General features: G+C 45.7%; 1 protein-coding gene across 3 annotated transcripts in view; it reads right to left on the bottom strand.

Annotated features, from left to right (window-relative positions):
* The window catches only part of LOC135216961 (golgin subfamily A member 4-like), a 275501-nt gene that overhangs the window by 240510 nt on the left and 18425 nt on the right, over positions 1-16566 (bottom strand). For all 3 annotated transcript variants that reach the window (XM_064252500.1, XM_064252489.1, XM_064252492.1), the window contains exons 3-4: positions 890-957; positions 93-262 (exon numbers count right to left, since the gene is read on the bottom strand). In XM_064252500.1, the coding sequence (XP_064108570.1) occupies positions 93-262; positions 890-957 (238 nt within the window). The remainder of the gene's footprint in view (positions 1-92; positions 263-889; positions 958-16566) is intronic.

Here is a 16566-nt window from a genome sequence, read left to right as displayed (position 1 = left end):
TCTAACACACTTACAGTCACTGAAAAAACTTTTCTATGTCACTTTGCAATTTTTAACTGAATTACATCAACGAAATTATTCAAAGAACTTACCTTTAGCTGAGTATGTAAATCCATTATAGGAGAATGAATAAGTTTGTTGTTTAATTTTGCACTAGTTACCATTGTAATATACAACAACAACAAAGTCAGCTTGACAAGTTCTTGCTCATCTCCAGACACTACTGCCTCAAAGCACACAAGTTTGGGGCCTGCAAAATATTCTGGAAGAAAAATATGATGTATTAATAAAGAACAGTCAAATCATGCCAAATTCATCCAATATACATTACTTCAAACAGTAAATTTACCCTCCTGTGCATCAGTGAAGGGATTAAATTTAGAAAACAAGAGTAATTATACTGCTCATAACAGTTTCATCATGGCTTTATCAAACATTTAAACTAAATAGAACAAAAATATAAAATTTAAGCCAAAGGCTAAGCAGCGGGTATAATATCATTCAGTCCTGTAAGGAAACTTAGGAGTGCGCAAATTTTAGCGGTGTAACAGGAGGCAAACCTCAGATTCTCTATGAAACAACTGTTAGGAGAGGGTGGAAAGCATGATGGAAGAAAGGAAACATGTACAGATGTTAAGTAAAAGGAATGAAAGGGGTTGCAGCTGGGGGCCGCATATACGCTACAAAGAAACTTAAGTAATGCCTACAGTGCACCATGAGGTGCACTGATGGCACTATGCCCCATTGGGAAAACAGCAGAGAAATGCTTACAAATACAAAATGAAATGAAATAGACTGATTTCTCATATTACAGAGCAAGAAATAAAACCTTGAGAGTAATGTAGACTGAAGTTTACTTATGACAACATAAAGGATAGATTTAACATACTTTTCAAAAGACTGTTGAGTGCTGCAACAATTGTCTCAGTATCCTCACTCTTGATATCTTCATTTTTTCTGAAAAGAAAAGGAAAAAGAAATAAGTAACAAATGCTACTCACTAGTGTTGCAGAAATATCTAACAGCATCTCAAATTATCCTCAACTTTAAAGTTCAACTTGATTACAATATTATTCGGTGTAAACATTACTCATTCTCTGTTGCAGTGAAATTTTTTTTATCATACGAGTCATCTTTAAAATTTAAAATTACATGTACATAAAGTCAAGTGATTGACTAGGTTTAGGTTAATGAGGTCATACATGGAGGGGAAAAAATCAGGAAAAAACATCAAGGTAAAACTAAAAAGTTGAAATAATCATCAATATATATAAAAAAAAAACCCACTGAATACAAAGTGGAACAAATGAATAACTGGGATAAAACATTGAGAATAAAAATTACTATGTATCAATTGATATGGTTCAGGTAACAAGAAATATCATTTTTGCCATTGTCTGGTAGTTACAAATTTTCTAATGACAAAAAATATCACAATTTTTTAAAGTATTTTTCCTAACTATACAAATCTGAGGTCCTTTACAATAGGAATACTTCAGGTGAAGCCTGGGAGACAGCCGCTAAAACTTTCAACCAAGGCAGTTCAGTAGTTAGCTACCAGTCCGGTAGTTGGGAGTCCCTCCCAAATGGAGATGAACATTCCAGTTGCTTTATGCCCAGGTAGCAGATTGAGGGGTGGCATGAGGTGGGCAATTAGTGTAAAGGACCTCAGGTTTATAGTTAGGAAACATACAATTTACTTTTTAAAAAATGTGATTTGTTCCTACACGATAACAGTTCAAACCTTCTTGTCATTCACAATAGGAAGGCTCACTGATTGGTGGGAGGCATCTGAGTGAGCTTCTATGAATTGACTGTAGTTCAGCACACCAGATATTTCCTTCCTGGTCATAAGAGTGAGGAGGAAAATCCAGCCAATGATACCTGATCAGAGTTATGAACTGCGAGATCAGAAGTTAGTCTTCTGGGTTATCTCATAGGAGAGGAGTATAAATCCTCCTTACAAAAAAAGCAAAGAACCTCAAAGTTGGAGAAAATGAGGCAATTACAATCAATGGGTTTGTCTTATGTCAGTGTCTCCTCACACCCCGCTACTTCTAGGGGAAGAAGATATTTGCTTCTACAACCTAGTCAAAGAAATTAGATTGGTCCCTGTAAGGAGTGTCTTACCTACATCAGCCGCCAGGTCTAGCATGTAACAGTCCGAGTACTCTCTGCACTAAGGAAGAGTGTAGGATGAAGGAGATGAAGGAGAGCCAGTCACTCCAACATTCATACCGTACAACAAAGGCGAAATGCAACCTTGTCCTGTTAGAGGAGCTGGGTAAGCTACACTTGTTGAGCAGCCACCACTGGTCCCAAGGAGAGCACCCAAGGACCTGTGGGCATTATCCCAAAGATGTTGAGAAGGTGAGAAGTGAAGGTGGTCTGGGATGACCACACTCCCCCCCTTCAAGCATATGTTGAACCAACTGGTTCTCATGGAATGAGAGGGAAGGGCCAATATGACATTTTTGAACTTAAAATTAAGTTTTCATTATAAAATGATATTGTTATGATACAATAAAGTTTTATGCATACTTACCTGGCAGGTATATATAATTAAATTCCCACCCTCCTCCCCTCAGGAGACAGGGTTCAGAGAAAATCTGAGGAAAACGGGAATGGTTCCGAGCACCAGCGCCACGGGAACGGGGTGGCCATCACCTGAACTACCAGAGGATAAGCTATATATATACAAGAGGATAAGCTATATATATACCTGCCAGGTAAGTATGCATAAAACTTTATTGTATCATAACAATATCATTTTTATGCATGACACTTACCTGGCAGGTATATATATAGCTGATTGACACATTTGGAGGTGGGTCATAGACAGCAACATCGTCATAATTCAAAAATTAACTAATTTTTAAAATTACTATTAGGTTCCTTACCTGCTAAGGTAGCTGACTTCGTAGGTCCTGCCTCTTAGCCTGCTAAACCTTAGTAGCTCTCAACTAGGATGTGACCTGTTTGTTGAGAAAGCTAATAACAAGGGTCTGACAACTGGACATGACCAATCTGCTGACAGAGAACCCTAGCCCTCATTTACCACGGGCATTCATGCTAGGAAAGTTAAGTCACCTGAACCACACACAATCACTATAACAAAATACTACACCAAAAAACTGAGCAGGTAATAACCTTCTCAGACAACCATAAAACACTATAACCTAATTAAAATAATAGCCTAGCATGTTAGTAGGTTATGGGGTGGAAACTCCTTTGCCCAGTACTGTACCTGAGGATACGTACGGGCCTAACGTTTGACAATTATCAAAAGTTGTCTTCACGTCTCTGAGGTAATGCGAGGCAAAGACCGAATTTGTCCTCCAAAACGTAGAATCTATAATTTCCTTGAGGGCTAAATTTTTTCTGAATGCCAAGGATGTAGCTACCGCTCTCACCTCGTGAGCTTTAACCTTAAGCAAACCGAAGCATTCTTCCTGGCAAAGCAAATGTGCTTCCTTAATGACTTCTCTTACGAAAAAAGCCATAGCATTTTTAGACATAGGTCTAGTAGGATCTTTGACAGAACACCAGAGAGAACCTGAAGCCCCTCTAATGCTTTTTGTCCTTTCTACGTAGTAACGTAGAGCTCTTACTGGGCAAAGAACCCTTTCCTGTATTTGACCTACTAGATCAGCCAGTCCTGAAATCTCAAATGACCTTGGCCACGGATGTGAAGGATTCTCATTCTTGGCTAAGAATTCCTCTTGAAACTAACAAACTGCTTTGTTGTGCTTCCATCCTACTTGTTTGTTAATAGCTTGCAGCTCGCTAATCCTTTTAGCTGTAGCTAAGGCTACCAAGAAAATAGTCTTCTTCGTTAGCTCTCGTAAAGAAGCACTGTCCATAGGTTCAAACCTATCCATTTCTAAGAATTTGAGTACGACATCAAGATTCCAAGAAGGAGCTCTGCAATGTCGATCCTTCTTCGTATTAAAAGATCTGAGAAGATCTCTAAGATCTGCGTCATTGGACAGATCTAATCCTCTGTGCCTAAACACTGCCGACAACATACATTTATAACCTTTAATGGTTTGATTTGCCAAACCCACTTCCTTCTTCAGATACAGAAGGAAATCTGCAATTTGGGTCACAGAGGTACTGGATGAAGAAATCTTCCGATTTTTACACCATTTACGGAAGTTCTCCCACTTCCGATCCTGGTACAACTCTTTGATAATAGTTGAAGGTCTTCGTGCTCTCGCAACTGCCTTCGCTGCTTTCTCTAGAAAACCCCCTCGCTCTGACAAGTCTTTCGATAGTCTGAACGCAGTCAGACCCAGAGCGAGGGGTGTTCTTGTGGAACCTGTCAAAGTGGGGTTGTTTGAGAAGATCTACTCTCGTGGGTAGACTTCTCGGAGAATCCACTGTCCATTCCAGTACCTCTGTGAACCACGTTTGGGCCGGCCAGTATGGAGCTATTAGAGTCAGCCTTGTTCCTTGACTTTCTCTGAATTTCTTCATTACCCTTCCTAAAATCTTGAACGGGGGAAATGCGTACGCGTCTAGCCCCGTCCAATCTAGTAGGAAGGCATCTACTGCGACTGCAAGAGGGTCCGGGACTGGAGAACAGTAATTCGGTAACCTCTTCGTCGCTGCGGTAGCGAAAAGATCCACCACTGGCCTGCCCCAAAGCTTCCACAGCCTCTGGCATACTTGATGATGCAAGATCCACTCCGTCGAAAGCACTTGTCCCTCCCTGCTCAACAGGTCCGCTCTGACGTTCTTCTCCCCTTGAATGAACCTGGTGAGCAGGGTGACGTTTTCTCTCTCTGACCACAGAAGAATCTCCTTCGCCAAGTTGCAAAGAGTAAACGAGTGGGTCCCTCCTTGTTTGCGTATGTATGCCAGAGCTGTGGTATTGTCCGCGTTGATCTGCACCACTTTGCCGCTGATCTACGGTCTGAACGCTTTCAGAGCCAAGAAAATCGCCATCAGTTCCTTCCTGTTTATGTGCAAAGCTTTCTCTTCTTCGTTCCAAAGGCCTGACTCCTCTCGAGGGCCCAGCGTCGCTCCCCAGCCTGCGTCTGACGCGTCGGAAAATAATATCAGGTCTGGGTTCCTCTGCTGGAGTGACGTACCCTCTGCTAACCTTCCTGGGGCTAGCCACCACTTTAATTCCTCCTTTATCTTTAAAGGAATTGGAAACAGGAAGGAATTCGGTTGCGATCTTCTTGGCCAGACTTCGTTCAGAAAGAACTGTAAGGGCCTCATGTGAAGTCTCCCTAGGGAAATGAACCGCTCTAACGAAGAGAGTGTCCCCAGCAGGCTCATCCACTCTCTTGCCGAGCATTGGTCTTTCGATAGGAATTCTTGCACTTTCCGAAGGCACATGGTCTGCCTTTCGGGTGACGGAAAAGCCCGTAAAGTCACTGAGGATATCAGAATCCCCAAATAAACTAGCTCCTGTGTGGGGATCAGATGTGACTTTTTCAGGTTCACCATCAGACCCAGCTGCTTTGTTAAATCCAATGTGAGGTCCGTGTCCTCCAGACATTGCTGCTTTGATTGTGCTCTTATGAGCCAATCGTCCAAGTAGAGAGAGACTCTGACTCCTAACAGATGAAGCCACTTCGCCACGTTCGCCATCATCCTTGTAAAGATTTGAGGGGCCGTGCAAAGCCCAAAGCAAAGGGCTCTGAATTGATATATCTTGTCCTGGATCACGAATCTCAAATATTTCCTGGACCTTGGATGAATCGGAATATGGAAATACGCATCCTGAAGGTCCAGCGTTACCATCCAGTCCCCTGGACGTACCGCTGCCAGTACTGAATCGTTCGTCTCCATCGTAAACTTGGTCTTTTCTACGAACAAGTTTAGCTGACTTACGTCCAGTACTGGCCTCCAACCTCCTGATGACTTCGGTACCAGAAAAAAGACGGTTTGTAAAAACCTGGGATTCGTAATCCAGAACAGGTTCTATGGCTCCCTTCTCTAACATACTGACAACTTGATGCCAAAGAGCCTCTCTCTTCTCTAAATCGATGTAATGAGCCCCTAGGGCTCTCGGAGCTGTAGGGAGAGGTGGTTTCTTTAGGAAGGGGATCTTGTAGCCTTCCTTCGCTACACTTACAGACCAAGGATCCGCTCCTCTGCTTTGCCAGACTTCCCAGAAGTCTAAAAGTCTGGCCCCAACACACGTCTGGAGGACTTCTAACTCATTGTTTGGTTGAGATTTTCGAACCTCTTTTGGCCGGAACTCTTTTCCCTCTAAAGGCTGGTCGGGAAAAAGTCCTACCCCGAAAGGGCTGCTGTGCTGTCCTTGTTTCCTTCGGTGTCTTCTTCACTACCTTTGAGGGTAAATACTTCCTTACTGAAGACGTCAGCAGGTCCTGTGTAGCCTTCTGAGTAAGGGAAAGTGCGATATCCTTAATGATGTCCTGTGGAAAAAGCTGTCCTGAAAGTGGGGAGAACATCAACTCCGACTTTTGCGCGTTCGAAGATCCATTCGATGCGAACGAGCACAAAAGATACCTTTTCTTTAAAACACCTGCTGTAAACAGTGAAGCAAGTTCATTAGCTCCATCCCTCAAGGCTTTATCCATACAGGACACGATGCTTCTAGGTAAATCCGAGTCTGAAGAATCTCCCATCTCTGAAGTCCGAGCCAATGCACCCAACGACCAATCGAGAAAATTAAAAACTTCAAAAGTCCGATAAATACCCTTTAGCAAATGATCGAACTCTGAAGAAGTCCACCACACTTTGGCTGCGTGTAAGGCATGCCTACGGGAGCTGTCCACTATATTAGAAAAGTCTCCCTGGGAGGAGGCAGGAACTCCCAGGCCAAGACTTTCCCCCGTAGCGTACCAAACACCAGACTTCGAAGCCAATTTGGCCGAAGGGAAAGCAAAAGAAGACTTCCCCGACTCTCTCTTCTCCTTCAACCACTCATTAATACGTTGAAGGGCTTTCTTCGCTGAAATCGACAAGGTCATTTTCAAAAAAGAAGATTTCTTGGGTGCTTTCGTCTTCGAGAATTGAGATAGAGGAGATAGCGGGGCTGAAGGTTGAAAATCTCCTTCAAACAATGAAAGGAGGCACTCGGTTAGCTTCTTGTAGTCCGAGGAAGGAGCTTCCACATTCTTGTCCTCTTCCAAAAACTCAACAAAGTCTTCCTCCTGAGAAGAAATATCCTGAAATCCAAGATCCTGATGACAATCCATAGCGGGATCCTTATCCACAGTTTGCCTGGAGAGCGAATGCGGAACTGCCTCCTTGCAAAACCCTTCTCTTCCTTGTCGGGAAGATGTTTCCACATGCTGCGTCCTGCGTCCTCTGTAACGTTTGCGTCCACCATGCGTCCATCACTCTTCCTCTTGCGTCCTGCGTCCTGCAGTGTCGGAGATTCGTCCTTCCTATAGGACACACTGCGTCCTGGGTTACGAGAAGATCCCGCCTGAGAACGAGGAGGCAACTGTACGTCCTGCGTCCTCTTGGAGGACTTAACTGGGAGAGACGAGTCCTTACGTCTAGCCGAAGGTTGTTCAGGCTTTTCCCAGGATTTAACAATCACTGCCAATCTCTCCTGCATGTCCCGCAGAACTTCCTTAGTCTCCGCTTCCTGACGAGACTCCTGAGGCAGAGGAGATCGAGGACGCACTGGGCTAAAACGGAGAGGCGAGTGATCCTGACGTCTACGCAGCGGAGTTTTTCTAATAGGGGAAATACCGCTCACTGTACGGCTAGTCACATCTAAAGGACGAGAAATCCTCTTCCTCCTGATAGGGATTGCTTTCTCATCATCCGATGAAAAAATCTCAGGGCTACTCCAACCCTCTTGTTCAAAAACCCTTTCATCCTGTGACAAGGTCGACATGTATGATCTCTTGAGAGGACGCGATACTTCCACAAAACGCCTATTCCTTCCTGAAGCCGAACTATCCGAAGAATAAATGCACTTCCCAGTATCGCCTTTCCTATGGCGTACTGCTGCAAGCTGGGACGCAACAACAGGACTGCCTGAAGGGACGACTGATCGAGAGTAAACCCCTCTCGCCTCCCTTCGACTGTCGACATGCCTTCTCCTTTGGGTCTGGGAGCTTGACAGAGGTCTAGGTCTAGGAGCACGAGAGGGACGATCAGGCACCCCCTCCACAACACTGTCATTAAACACTTCCACTTTGTCCGTTAACCGTTTAATCTGATCTCCCATGGATGCAAGGGCAGCGAACACTTTCACAATTTGCGGATCAGTAGTATCCTCAGATACAGCAACGGACGCAGGAGAAACCTGAGGGGAAGGTGCTACATCTACATGTGAATGAGCTGGAGAAGACACAGGCAAAGATTCATTCACAGGTTTACTCGAAGAACCAGATCTCTCACTTCTAGAAACTGATCTTCTCACCCGATCTTTTTCTAGTCTCTCTACATACTTAACAAGAGCCTTCCACTCTTTCTCATTCGGACACTCACATTCATTGCACCTATTGTCCCACGTACATACAAACTCTCGACACTTCTTACATACAGTATGGGGATCTACCGATGATTTCGGCAGTCTCACTTTACACCCTTCTTTCACACAAACTCTAAACATACTCCCTGAATCAGACATACTAATGCAAGATCAACTGCGATTGCCAAGCTAACTTCGTGAATACGATACCAATATCCAAAAAGTCAGTCAACGAGCAGGAAATTCTATCAGAGAACCAACAACGATGTTGCCGGTTCAGCTGGCAGAGAAAATCTGAGGAAAACGGGAATGGTTCCGAGCACCAGCGCCACGGGAACGGGGTGGCCATCACCTGAACGACCAGTGTACTAGCGGTTGCCGCGAGTTTTGAAATTCTGCCAGTGCGACAAGAGGATAAGCTATATATATACCTGCCAGGTAAGTGTCATGCATAAAAACTAATATTGTAATACCTGAACACCTGAATTAGCCCTGGTCACTGACCAGCCCGAACTATATCCCCACAGAATTACCCGTAATTGGGTAATTAACTGCCAGCACTACCAACACTGCAGGTAAACCCCCTTCTACTGAGTTACCTCTACCACCGTTGGCAACGTTGTTGCCAGGACCAGCCGGCAGAGCGCTCTCCCTTCAATTGCACTAATCACTAATCTTTGGAGAGGGGAGGAGGGTGGGAGTCATTCAGGTGTTCAGGTAAGTATCACAATATTAGTTTTATAATGAAAACTTCATATTGCAATACACCACCTGAACACCTGAATTAGCCCTAGCCCGATTAACAACATTTAGGAGGTGGGTTCAATCACAATCAGCCCTACCCCTTACACAATCATGCGCAGGTAACTCAGTTTCACCTACGATGCATTGTAACTCAGCCCTTTGGATGAGATTGCCAGCAGAGTACACCTTGTGTCAGTTTCGTCAGTCAGGTCTCATCTCTGTCAATATGACCTCCCATGTGGTACTACCTCGCATGTGTGGAGGGGAAAAAGGGGGGCCTCTTATGTATGGAGGAGGAGCTGCCAGAGCAGCTCCTTCGGGTTCTTTGTTGATCACTGCTGGTGATCGTCGTCGTCGCCATTCATCCATGCTATCTGCTTACCTATTTTTTTGATAATGTGTATCGTTAATGGAAAAAAAAAAAAACTTTTGCTAAGCTACAGACCTAAGGCAATAACCCCCTCTCTGTTCACTAATACTCGATGTGCAAACTTACCAAACTACCGCATTAGCAGCTACGAAAGGTCCCAGCGAGTAACCCTCCACTGAAGCGAACTGAATGTCCTTAAGGTAGAAAGATGTGAAGACAGAAGCCGATTTCCAGGTTGCTGCTTCCAAAATCGATGACACTGAATAGTTCCTTGGGAAAGCCGAAGAGGTAGCTATTCCTCTAATGGAATGTGCTTTTGGGCGAGAATCGCTGCTGCCTGGATTGGCAGGAATGTTACCTGAAGCCTGAGTAATAACTTCCTGTAGGAAAAAACTGACCGCATTCTTTGAAATGGCTCTACAGGGATTCCTAGGTGACACAAATCACGTCCGTGGATGAGGCAAGAGCTTTTCTGTGCATGCCAAATATGTATTTAGTGCACGGACCGGACAAATGCACATCTCTAGTTCGTCGTTTCCAACAAAATCCTCCAGAGAGGATACTTTAAATGCTCTCAGTGGTGAATTGGTTTCCGATTCCGATTTGGCGACAAATTCCGGTACGTATGAGAGATAGATATCCCTACCTGAAAACGATACTATCCTAGATACTGCTTGTATCTCTCCCACTCTCTTCGCTGTAGCAAGAGAAACCAAGAACAAGACTTTCTTGGTCAGTTTCCTCAGGGACAACTCTTCTAAGGGCTCATAACTTGAAGACCTCAGCATATTCAAAATTGCCGCTAAATCCCATGAAGGGGCCCGAAGCGGTATCATAGGGCGTTCAATTTTGAACGACCTTAGGAGATCTTGCAATACCCTGCTGTTAGACAACTCCGGGAGATGAAACTGTAATGTACTACTCAACATAGACCTATATAACGTTATAGTCGAGTATGACAACTTCTTGTGTTTCCTGAGAAACAAGAGGAAATCAGTAATCTTTGCAATGGTAGGACAAGAGATACTATGTCCTTCCTTCTTACACCAGCTCCTGTACATTGCCAACCAAACTTGATAGTTTTCTAGTAGACTTTTTTAGACAACGAAAGCTGGCAAGCCACTTCCTTAGAGAGGCCCGTACTGCACGTCGCTCGCTGGATAGTCTCCACGCAGCTAGGTTGAGCACTCGCAGGTTCTGATGATAATAATGAAAATGGGGTTGTCCGAGTAGATCTCTCCTTTTCGGGAGGATCACAGGAGGTTCCTCTAACACTTCTAGGAGATCTGGGAACCACAGTCTCTGGGGCCAAAATGGAGCTATAAGAGTCATTTGAGTCACCGTACTGCTTCTTAGTTTCCCTAATACCTGATGTATTAATCCGAAGGGGGGAAAAGCGTACACCTGTAGGTTGTCCCACGATAGGAGCATCGCATCTGTCCCGCACGACATGGGATCCGCTACCGGGGAGAAGTAGGTTGGAAGTCGAAAATTTAGTCTTGTGGCGAAAAAGTCTACTGAAGCCAGCCATCTCTTTACCAAGAGCTGGACTTCCTCTTGTACTAACGTCCACTCGCCCCCTCTTGACCGACTCAATGCATCCGCCAATACGTTTAGTTTCCCTGATATGAACTGGGGAAGGAGAGAAACCCCGTGCGATTCGCACCACCGAAGTATCCTCTGTGCGATCATATTTAGCTTTGTCGACCTTGTTCCCCTTTGTTTCCTCAGGTAAGCCAACGCCGTCGCATTGCCCGAGAAAAGCGCTACCGCTTTTCCCCCGACCAACTCAGAAAACTGTGTTAGTGCTTTCTCTACTGCTCTCAACTTGCAGTAATTTATCGATTCCTCCCAATCCGGATCCCTCCAAAGGCCCTTGGCCTGAGTTTCCTCTAAGGTTGCGCCCCAACCTTGATCCAAGGCATCTGTATATATAAATGAACATCCGGAATCGGGAGGATCAGACTTACGCCGGCAGTCATGTGAGGTTCTTCTGACCACCACCGAAGATCCTCTAGGCAGGAATTGTCCCAGATTACCACTGTGCTCTCTTCCCGAAAGTCCCAAAGATTCCTGAGACATGCCTGCAGAGAGTGCATCCGGAGAAGAGATCCGGGAACAATAAGGGAGAGAGAGGACATCCTCCCCAACAAACTTCTCCATTCGCTCACTGGTTGAGCCCTCGGTGACCTGAAGCTTTCTATTTACCTGAAGATAGAAAGCACTCACTCTTGTGTCGGAAAAGCCCTCAAACAACGAGTTTGAATCGTCATACCTAGATATGACTTTACTTGTGGTGGTGAAAGGGAATTCTTCTCTAGGTCGATTCTTATTCCTAACCTTTGACACAGTTGTAACAGGAAATCCCTTGCTCTTAACGCTTCCTCTCTCGACGAAGCCTGAATGAGCCAATCGTCGAGATACCTCCTCATTCTGAATCCCGGACGATGCATTATCGCAGATATCGGAGACATTACCCTCGTAAACACCTGAGGTGCAGTGGTCAGCCCGAAGCAGAGGACTTTGAACTGGAAAGTTCCGGATAGACCCAATAATCGAAGGAACTTCTGAGATTCCTGATGTACAGGAATCTGGAAATAGGCGTCCTTGAGGTCCACCGAAATCATCCAGTCATCTCTCCGAACCGACCTCAGCACAGATTGGGAAGTTTCCATGTGGAATTTTGTAGAAACCATCAGTTGATTGAGACCCAACAAGTCTATAATTGGTCTCCATGATTATAGGCGGTCACGAAAATCCAGAGATAAAGCCCCAGCGAAGGGGGAGCAGGTTCTATCGCTCCCTTCTCTAAAATTGACTGAATCTCCACTGCCAGGCCATACCCCTGATGGTGTGTGGGGAATAACTGGCCAGATGAATAGGAACATCGGATAGGGGAGGTACAGAACAGAAGGGAATCTTGTATCCGTTCCTCTGGACCTCCACAACCCACTTCTCCCAGATGTTCGCAAAGTGGTTCAGACATCCTCCTACTGGTGTCGATGAGGGCAACATCTCCTACTTGCGAAAACCCTTCTTCGCTGCTGAAGGCTTAGAAGTTACCGTCGGGGAAGCCTTGGCGGAGAACCGCACCTTCTTAGGGGACCTAACAGGAGACCGAGAGCCAGTACGCTTACCAGGTGACAGTATACGCGCACCCTTGGGGGATCTGACACCTTGTGCCGCAAACCATACCATCGCCTGTTGCGACTCTACCGCTGATGTCGAAGAGACGAAGTTTACGATCACCGACACTTCATCCTTCATGAAGAGTTTGTCGCAGAGTGCGAGTGGCACCCTGGACAGGGCCCTCTTATGGATATCTGGGAAATGGGGGGGAAAAGATGGCTCAAGTAAGTCTCTCCTCTTCTTCCCAATAAAGGTTGTACCGGCCGCAGCGACATTTGTTTGATGAGCCAATCCCATCGACACCGATGGGATCGGATAATCGAAAAGGACTGGATCCGACGGCACAAACCCGTCGAGTTTGAGAGAGCTTCAGACTGATTCCGAAAGGTGTCCTCCAAAATGGTCACTTCTCTCAAGGTGATTCCTACCTTCTAGACGACGAGGGATCACTTGCCAAAAGAGCCTCCACCGATTCATTCAGGGGAACACTTATATCCGACGAAGGGTTACCCGCTATTCCATACACATTCTTCCTGGGTGGAAGTAGAGAAGAATCCTGCCTACCCGAACCCACTATAGAAGTCAACTTAACGTCCGCCTCTCTCAAGGACTGCTCCAACCGACCAAACCAAGTTAACTTACAGGACAAGCGAGGTATTGAAGGTTTTGTGGAATGTAATTCCTCAAACATTGCCTGAATAGGGTGTACTGGATCCTTCGCCACTCTCGACTGAGGAAACAAATCGTGAATATATTGTACCAACCTTTTATATTCACTTTCTCCCGCTTGGGAAAACTATTTTCCATGATAGGGACTTCTTCCAACGACGTTTCCCTATCTGGATCCTCCGATCAGAGAGGAGCAGGACAAGATACAGGACGAACTTCCAACTTACCAGACTGCAAAGAGGGGAAACTCAATAAATCCTTATACTACTGGAATCCTGACCAATCAATCCATGTAGAATCCCTGCACCAACCGTAGCCGGTTGTGCCAGAACCCTCTCTCCTAAGAGAGCCGACGCAGCTCGTGGAGTTGTTGCACTGACAAACACTGGGTGTTCCGAATCCGAAGCAAACCTCCCTGAGGCTGACCCCCCCTGGTGTGAAACATCCGCATGGATCGTCTTATCCTGGAGACCTGATGACGAATTCGGTGCATAAGGCGCCGCCGATCTACCCAAACCGGATTGCAAAGGAACTGGAGGTTGAAACACCTACATTTAACCTCCCCAAATACCCTGAGCCAACACCTGAGAACTCCGAAGCCGCAGCACCTGCGACATTACCTAAGTTCCTAACTGCAGGGGAGCCCGCTAACGCGGAAAAACTCACTCCCGGAGCGAGATCGCTTGTACCTGAGCGAACCATACCAGTACCTAATACCGGAGTAGCCACAATACCAGTACCAATCCTACCACCCAACGTCCTATTTGGAAGGGGAACCGCCGCAGCGGTCTTAAGACCAGAAGAATCACCCACTGCAGCGGTTACTTAAGAATTAGAAGAGGGAATCTCTGTTCCCATAACCCCCACCAAACCAGCACCAATACCATAACCCTTAGAAAAGGAAACCGCCGCACCCTGAGAAAAGTTTGGGAAAGACATCGAAGGAGAAGAGAAAAAGGGAGAGGACATTCCTGGTGTAACTACCGGAACCCATGCCGAAGAACTCGGGCAGTATGAGGCCCCCGCCCACCAAGCTCGCACTGACAGGTGCGCTAAGAGAGCAGGAGACGCCCACCGGATCCGAAATGCCTAACTGTCAGTTAGCCGGACCCTCCGCTTCTGAACGAGGGACCTTAGAATGGGACCCCTCCGGGAACGAACCACCCGGGGGAACCTGTCAACAGGTTGTAGATGAAGCTAAGGCATGCCCCAAAAGAGAAGAGTGAGGAGGAACTTGAGAGGTAGAGCTTGTAGATAAGGAGTGGAAAGCAACATTAGGAATAGAAGAAAAAACTGATGTAAAAGGAGATGGAGAAGAAGAAGACTAAGAAGAAGCCATTCTCTAAGTGAAAGAAGGTATGTATATAGATTCCCCTCCCCCCCTGATAATCCTAGCATATCACCCGAAAACTCGGGGAAATTCTTACTGACATGATCCCAAATGTCCGAAAAGCCAAAATGAAAGCACTGTCTAACCAGAGGTCTATAATTCTGAGACAAACCTAGAATATTAGCGTTACACTCTGCCAAGTTAAATGTTACTTCATCAAATTGGCTACCCCCAGCCTCTGAATCTGTAAAAGGACCCGCTGGGAAGGAAACTTTCAAAGAAGAAGGGATGGTCTCGAAATTTTCAACAGGTCTCGCTTCCGATACCGACTTAACGGATGACTTAATAGCCTTGTCCTTTGGAAAACACAAGGACGGAAACAGAACTTCCGTCGGATCCAACGCCGATCCTGTAAAGATAGCCAAATCTGAACCCGAAAGGCACTGCTCTAGCAGCTTCTCATCCTTAACCTCTACACTAGGATCCCTGACGGTCTTGGCCTTACCTATTGCTAATTCCCACTTTTTACTTATGCTTTTAGGGAAAAGGGGCAATTCTGCTGCTGACACTGCTTGTTCCGCGCCAGGGGGGCAGGCGGATCCTACCCTTTGGGCTTGCGGTTTCCCATAACCCCCGCCACCCGTTAGGGCTGGTTCTGGAACAGGCATGGGAGCTGAAAAAGAGTGGTTAGAGTCCACTCCTATTACTATCCTTATCCTGATTCAATTTTGTCATCAATTCAGTAAAAAGACTAGTCATACTTGATGACAACTTATCCTCTAAAATCTTGAATAATACAGCTTCTGAATTCTCTTCTTCCACTTTCTTAGGTTTTGTCACCCTACGCTTATTCTTTGACGCTCGAGTTTTCCTATGTTTTAAATAGTTCTCCATCTGGTCCAATGACCAGTCCCTACACTCCTGGCATCTCTGTTTAACCCCACACTGTACCTCCCTACAACTAATGCAACGTGAATGTTTGTCATGTTTCAGGGTACTCATCCGCTTCTTGCAGGCAATACAAGAGCAATGAGCTGCCCCATCGCCACTGCAAGGTTGTTCTGGAGTCGTAGCAGATGAGGATGACTTCGAAGGTGAAGCCGGGGAAGTTTTTTTCTGAGGTATGTCCTTGATAGAAAAGTCCAATCAACGCTTTAGTCAAATCCAAAATACAAAAGAGGTCCAAATGAAGTCCAGAACGTAAACCAAGGTTCATCAACAAAACAGCAGGTTACTCTGTGGGTCCGGCTAAAGACCAAAATCTTCGCTTGAGCTAGGAAACTTCCTAACGCTCGAGCGAACAAAAAGCAATTGAAGGGAGAGCTCTCTGCCGGCCGATCCTGGCAACAGCTTTGCCAACGGTGGTACAGGTAACTTAGTAGAAGGGGGTTTACCTGCAGCGTTGGTAGCGCTGGTAGTTAAAAATTACCCAATTACGAGTAATTCTGTGGGGATATAGTTCGGGCTGGTCAGTGACCAGGGCTAATTCAGGTGTTCAGGTGGTGTATTGCAATATGTATTTTTCCCTAACCATACAAACCTGGAGTCCTTTACTTAGGATAGATTGCAGCTCAGCTGAAACTACCGGCTAATACATTCTTTTATATACCAAGGTAGTAACTACCAGGCCGGTAGTTACCTGCCCAGCGGTGGGGAAGCACCGCCTCCCCACCAGCTCACTGAGTCGTCACTTTGATTACAGCCAGGACTTTGATGATGACCCCTGAATCAAGGGGGTGGGTGCTTGGCGGGACCATACAAGTAAAGGACTCCAGGTTTGTATGGTTAGGGAAAAATACATTTTACTTTCAAAAATGTCATTTGTTCCTACACCGTATACAAACCTTCTGTCCTTTACTTAGGAGACTCACCCTCAGGTAGGGATGGAAGTCCTGTCCCGCTGGC

The sequence above is a fragment of the Macrobrachium nipponense genome, chromosome 19 (assembly GCF_015104395.2).
Source record: "Macrobrachium nipponense isolate FS-2020 chromosome 19, ASM1510439v2, whole genome shotgun sequence".
NCBI lineage: Eukaryota > Metazoa > Arthropoda > Malacostraca > Decapoda > Palaemonidae > Macrobrachium > Macrobrachium nipponense.
This window is presented reverse-complemented; position numbering and strand designations above follow the sequence as displayed.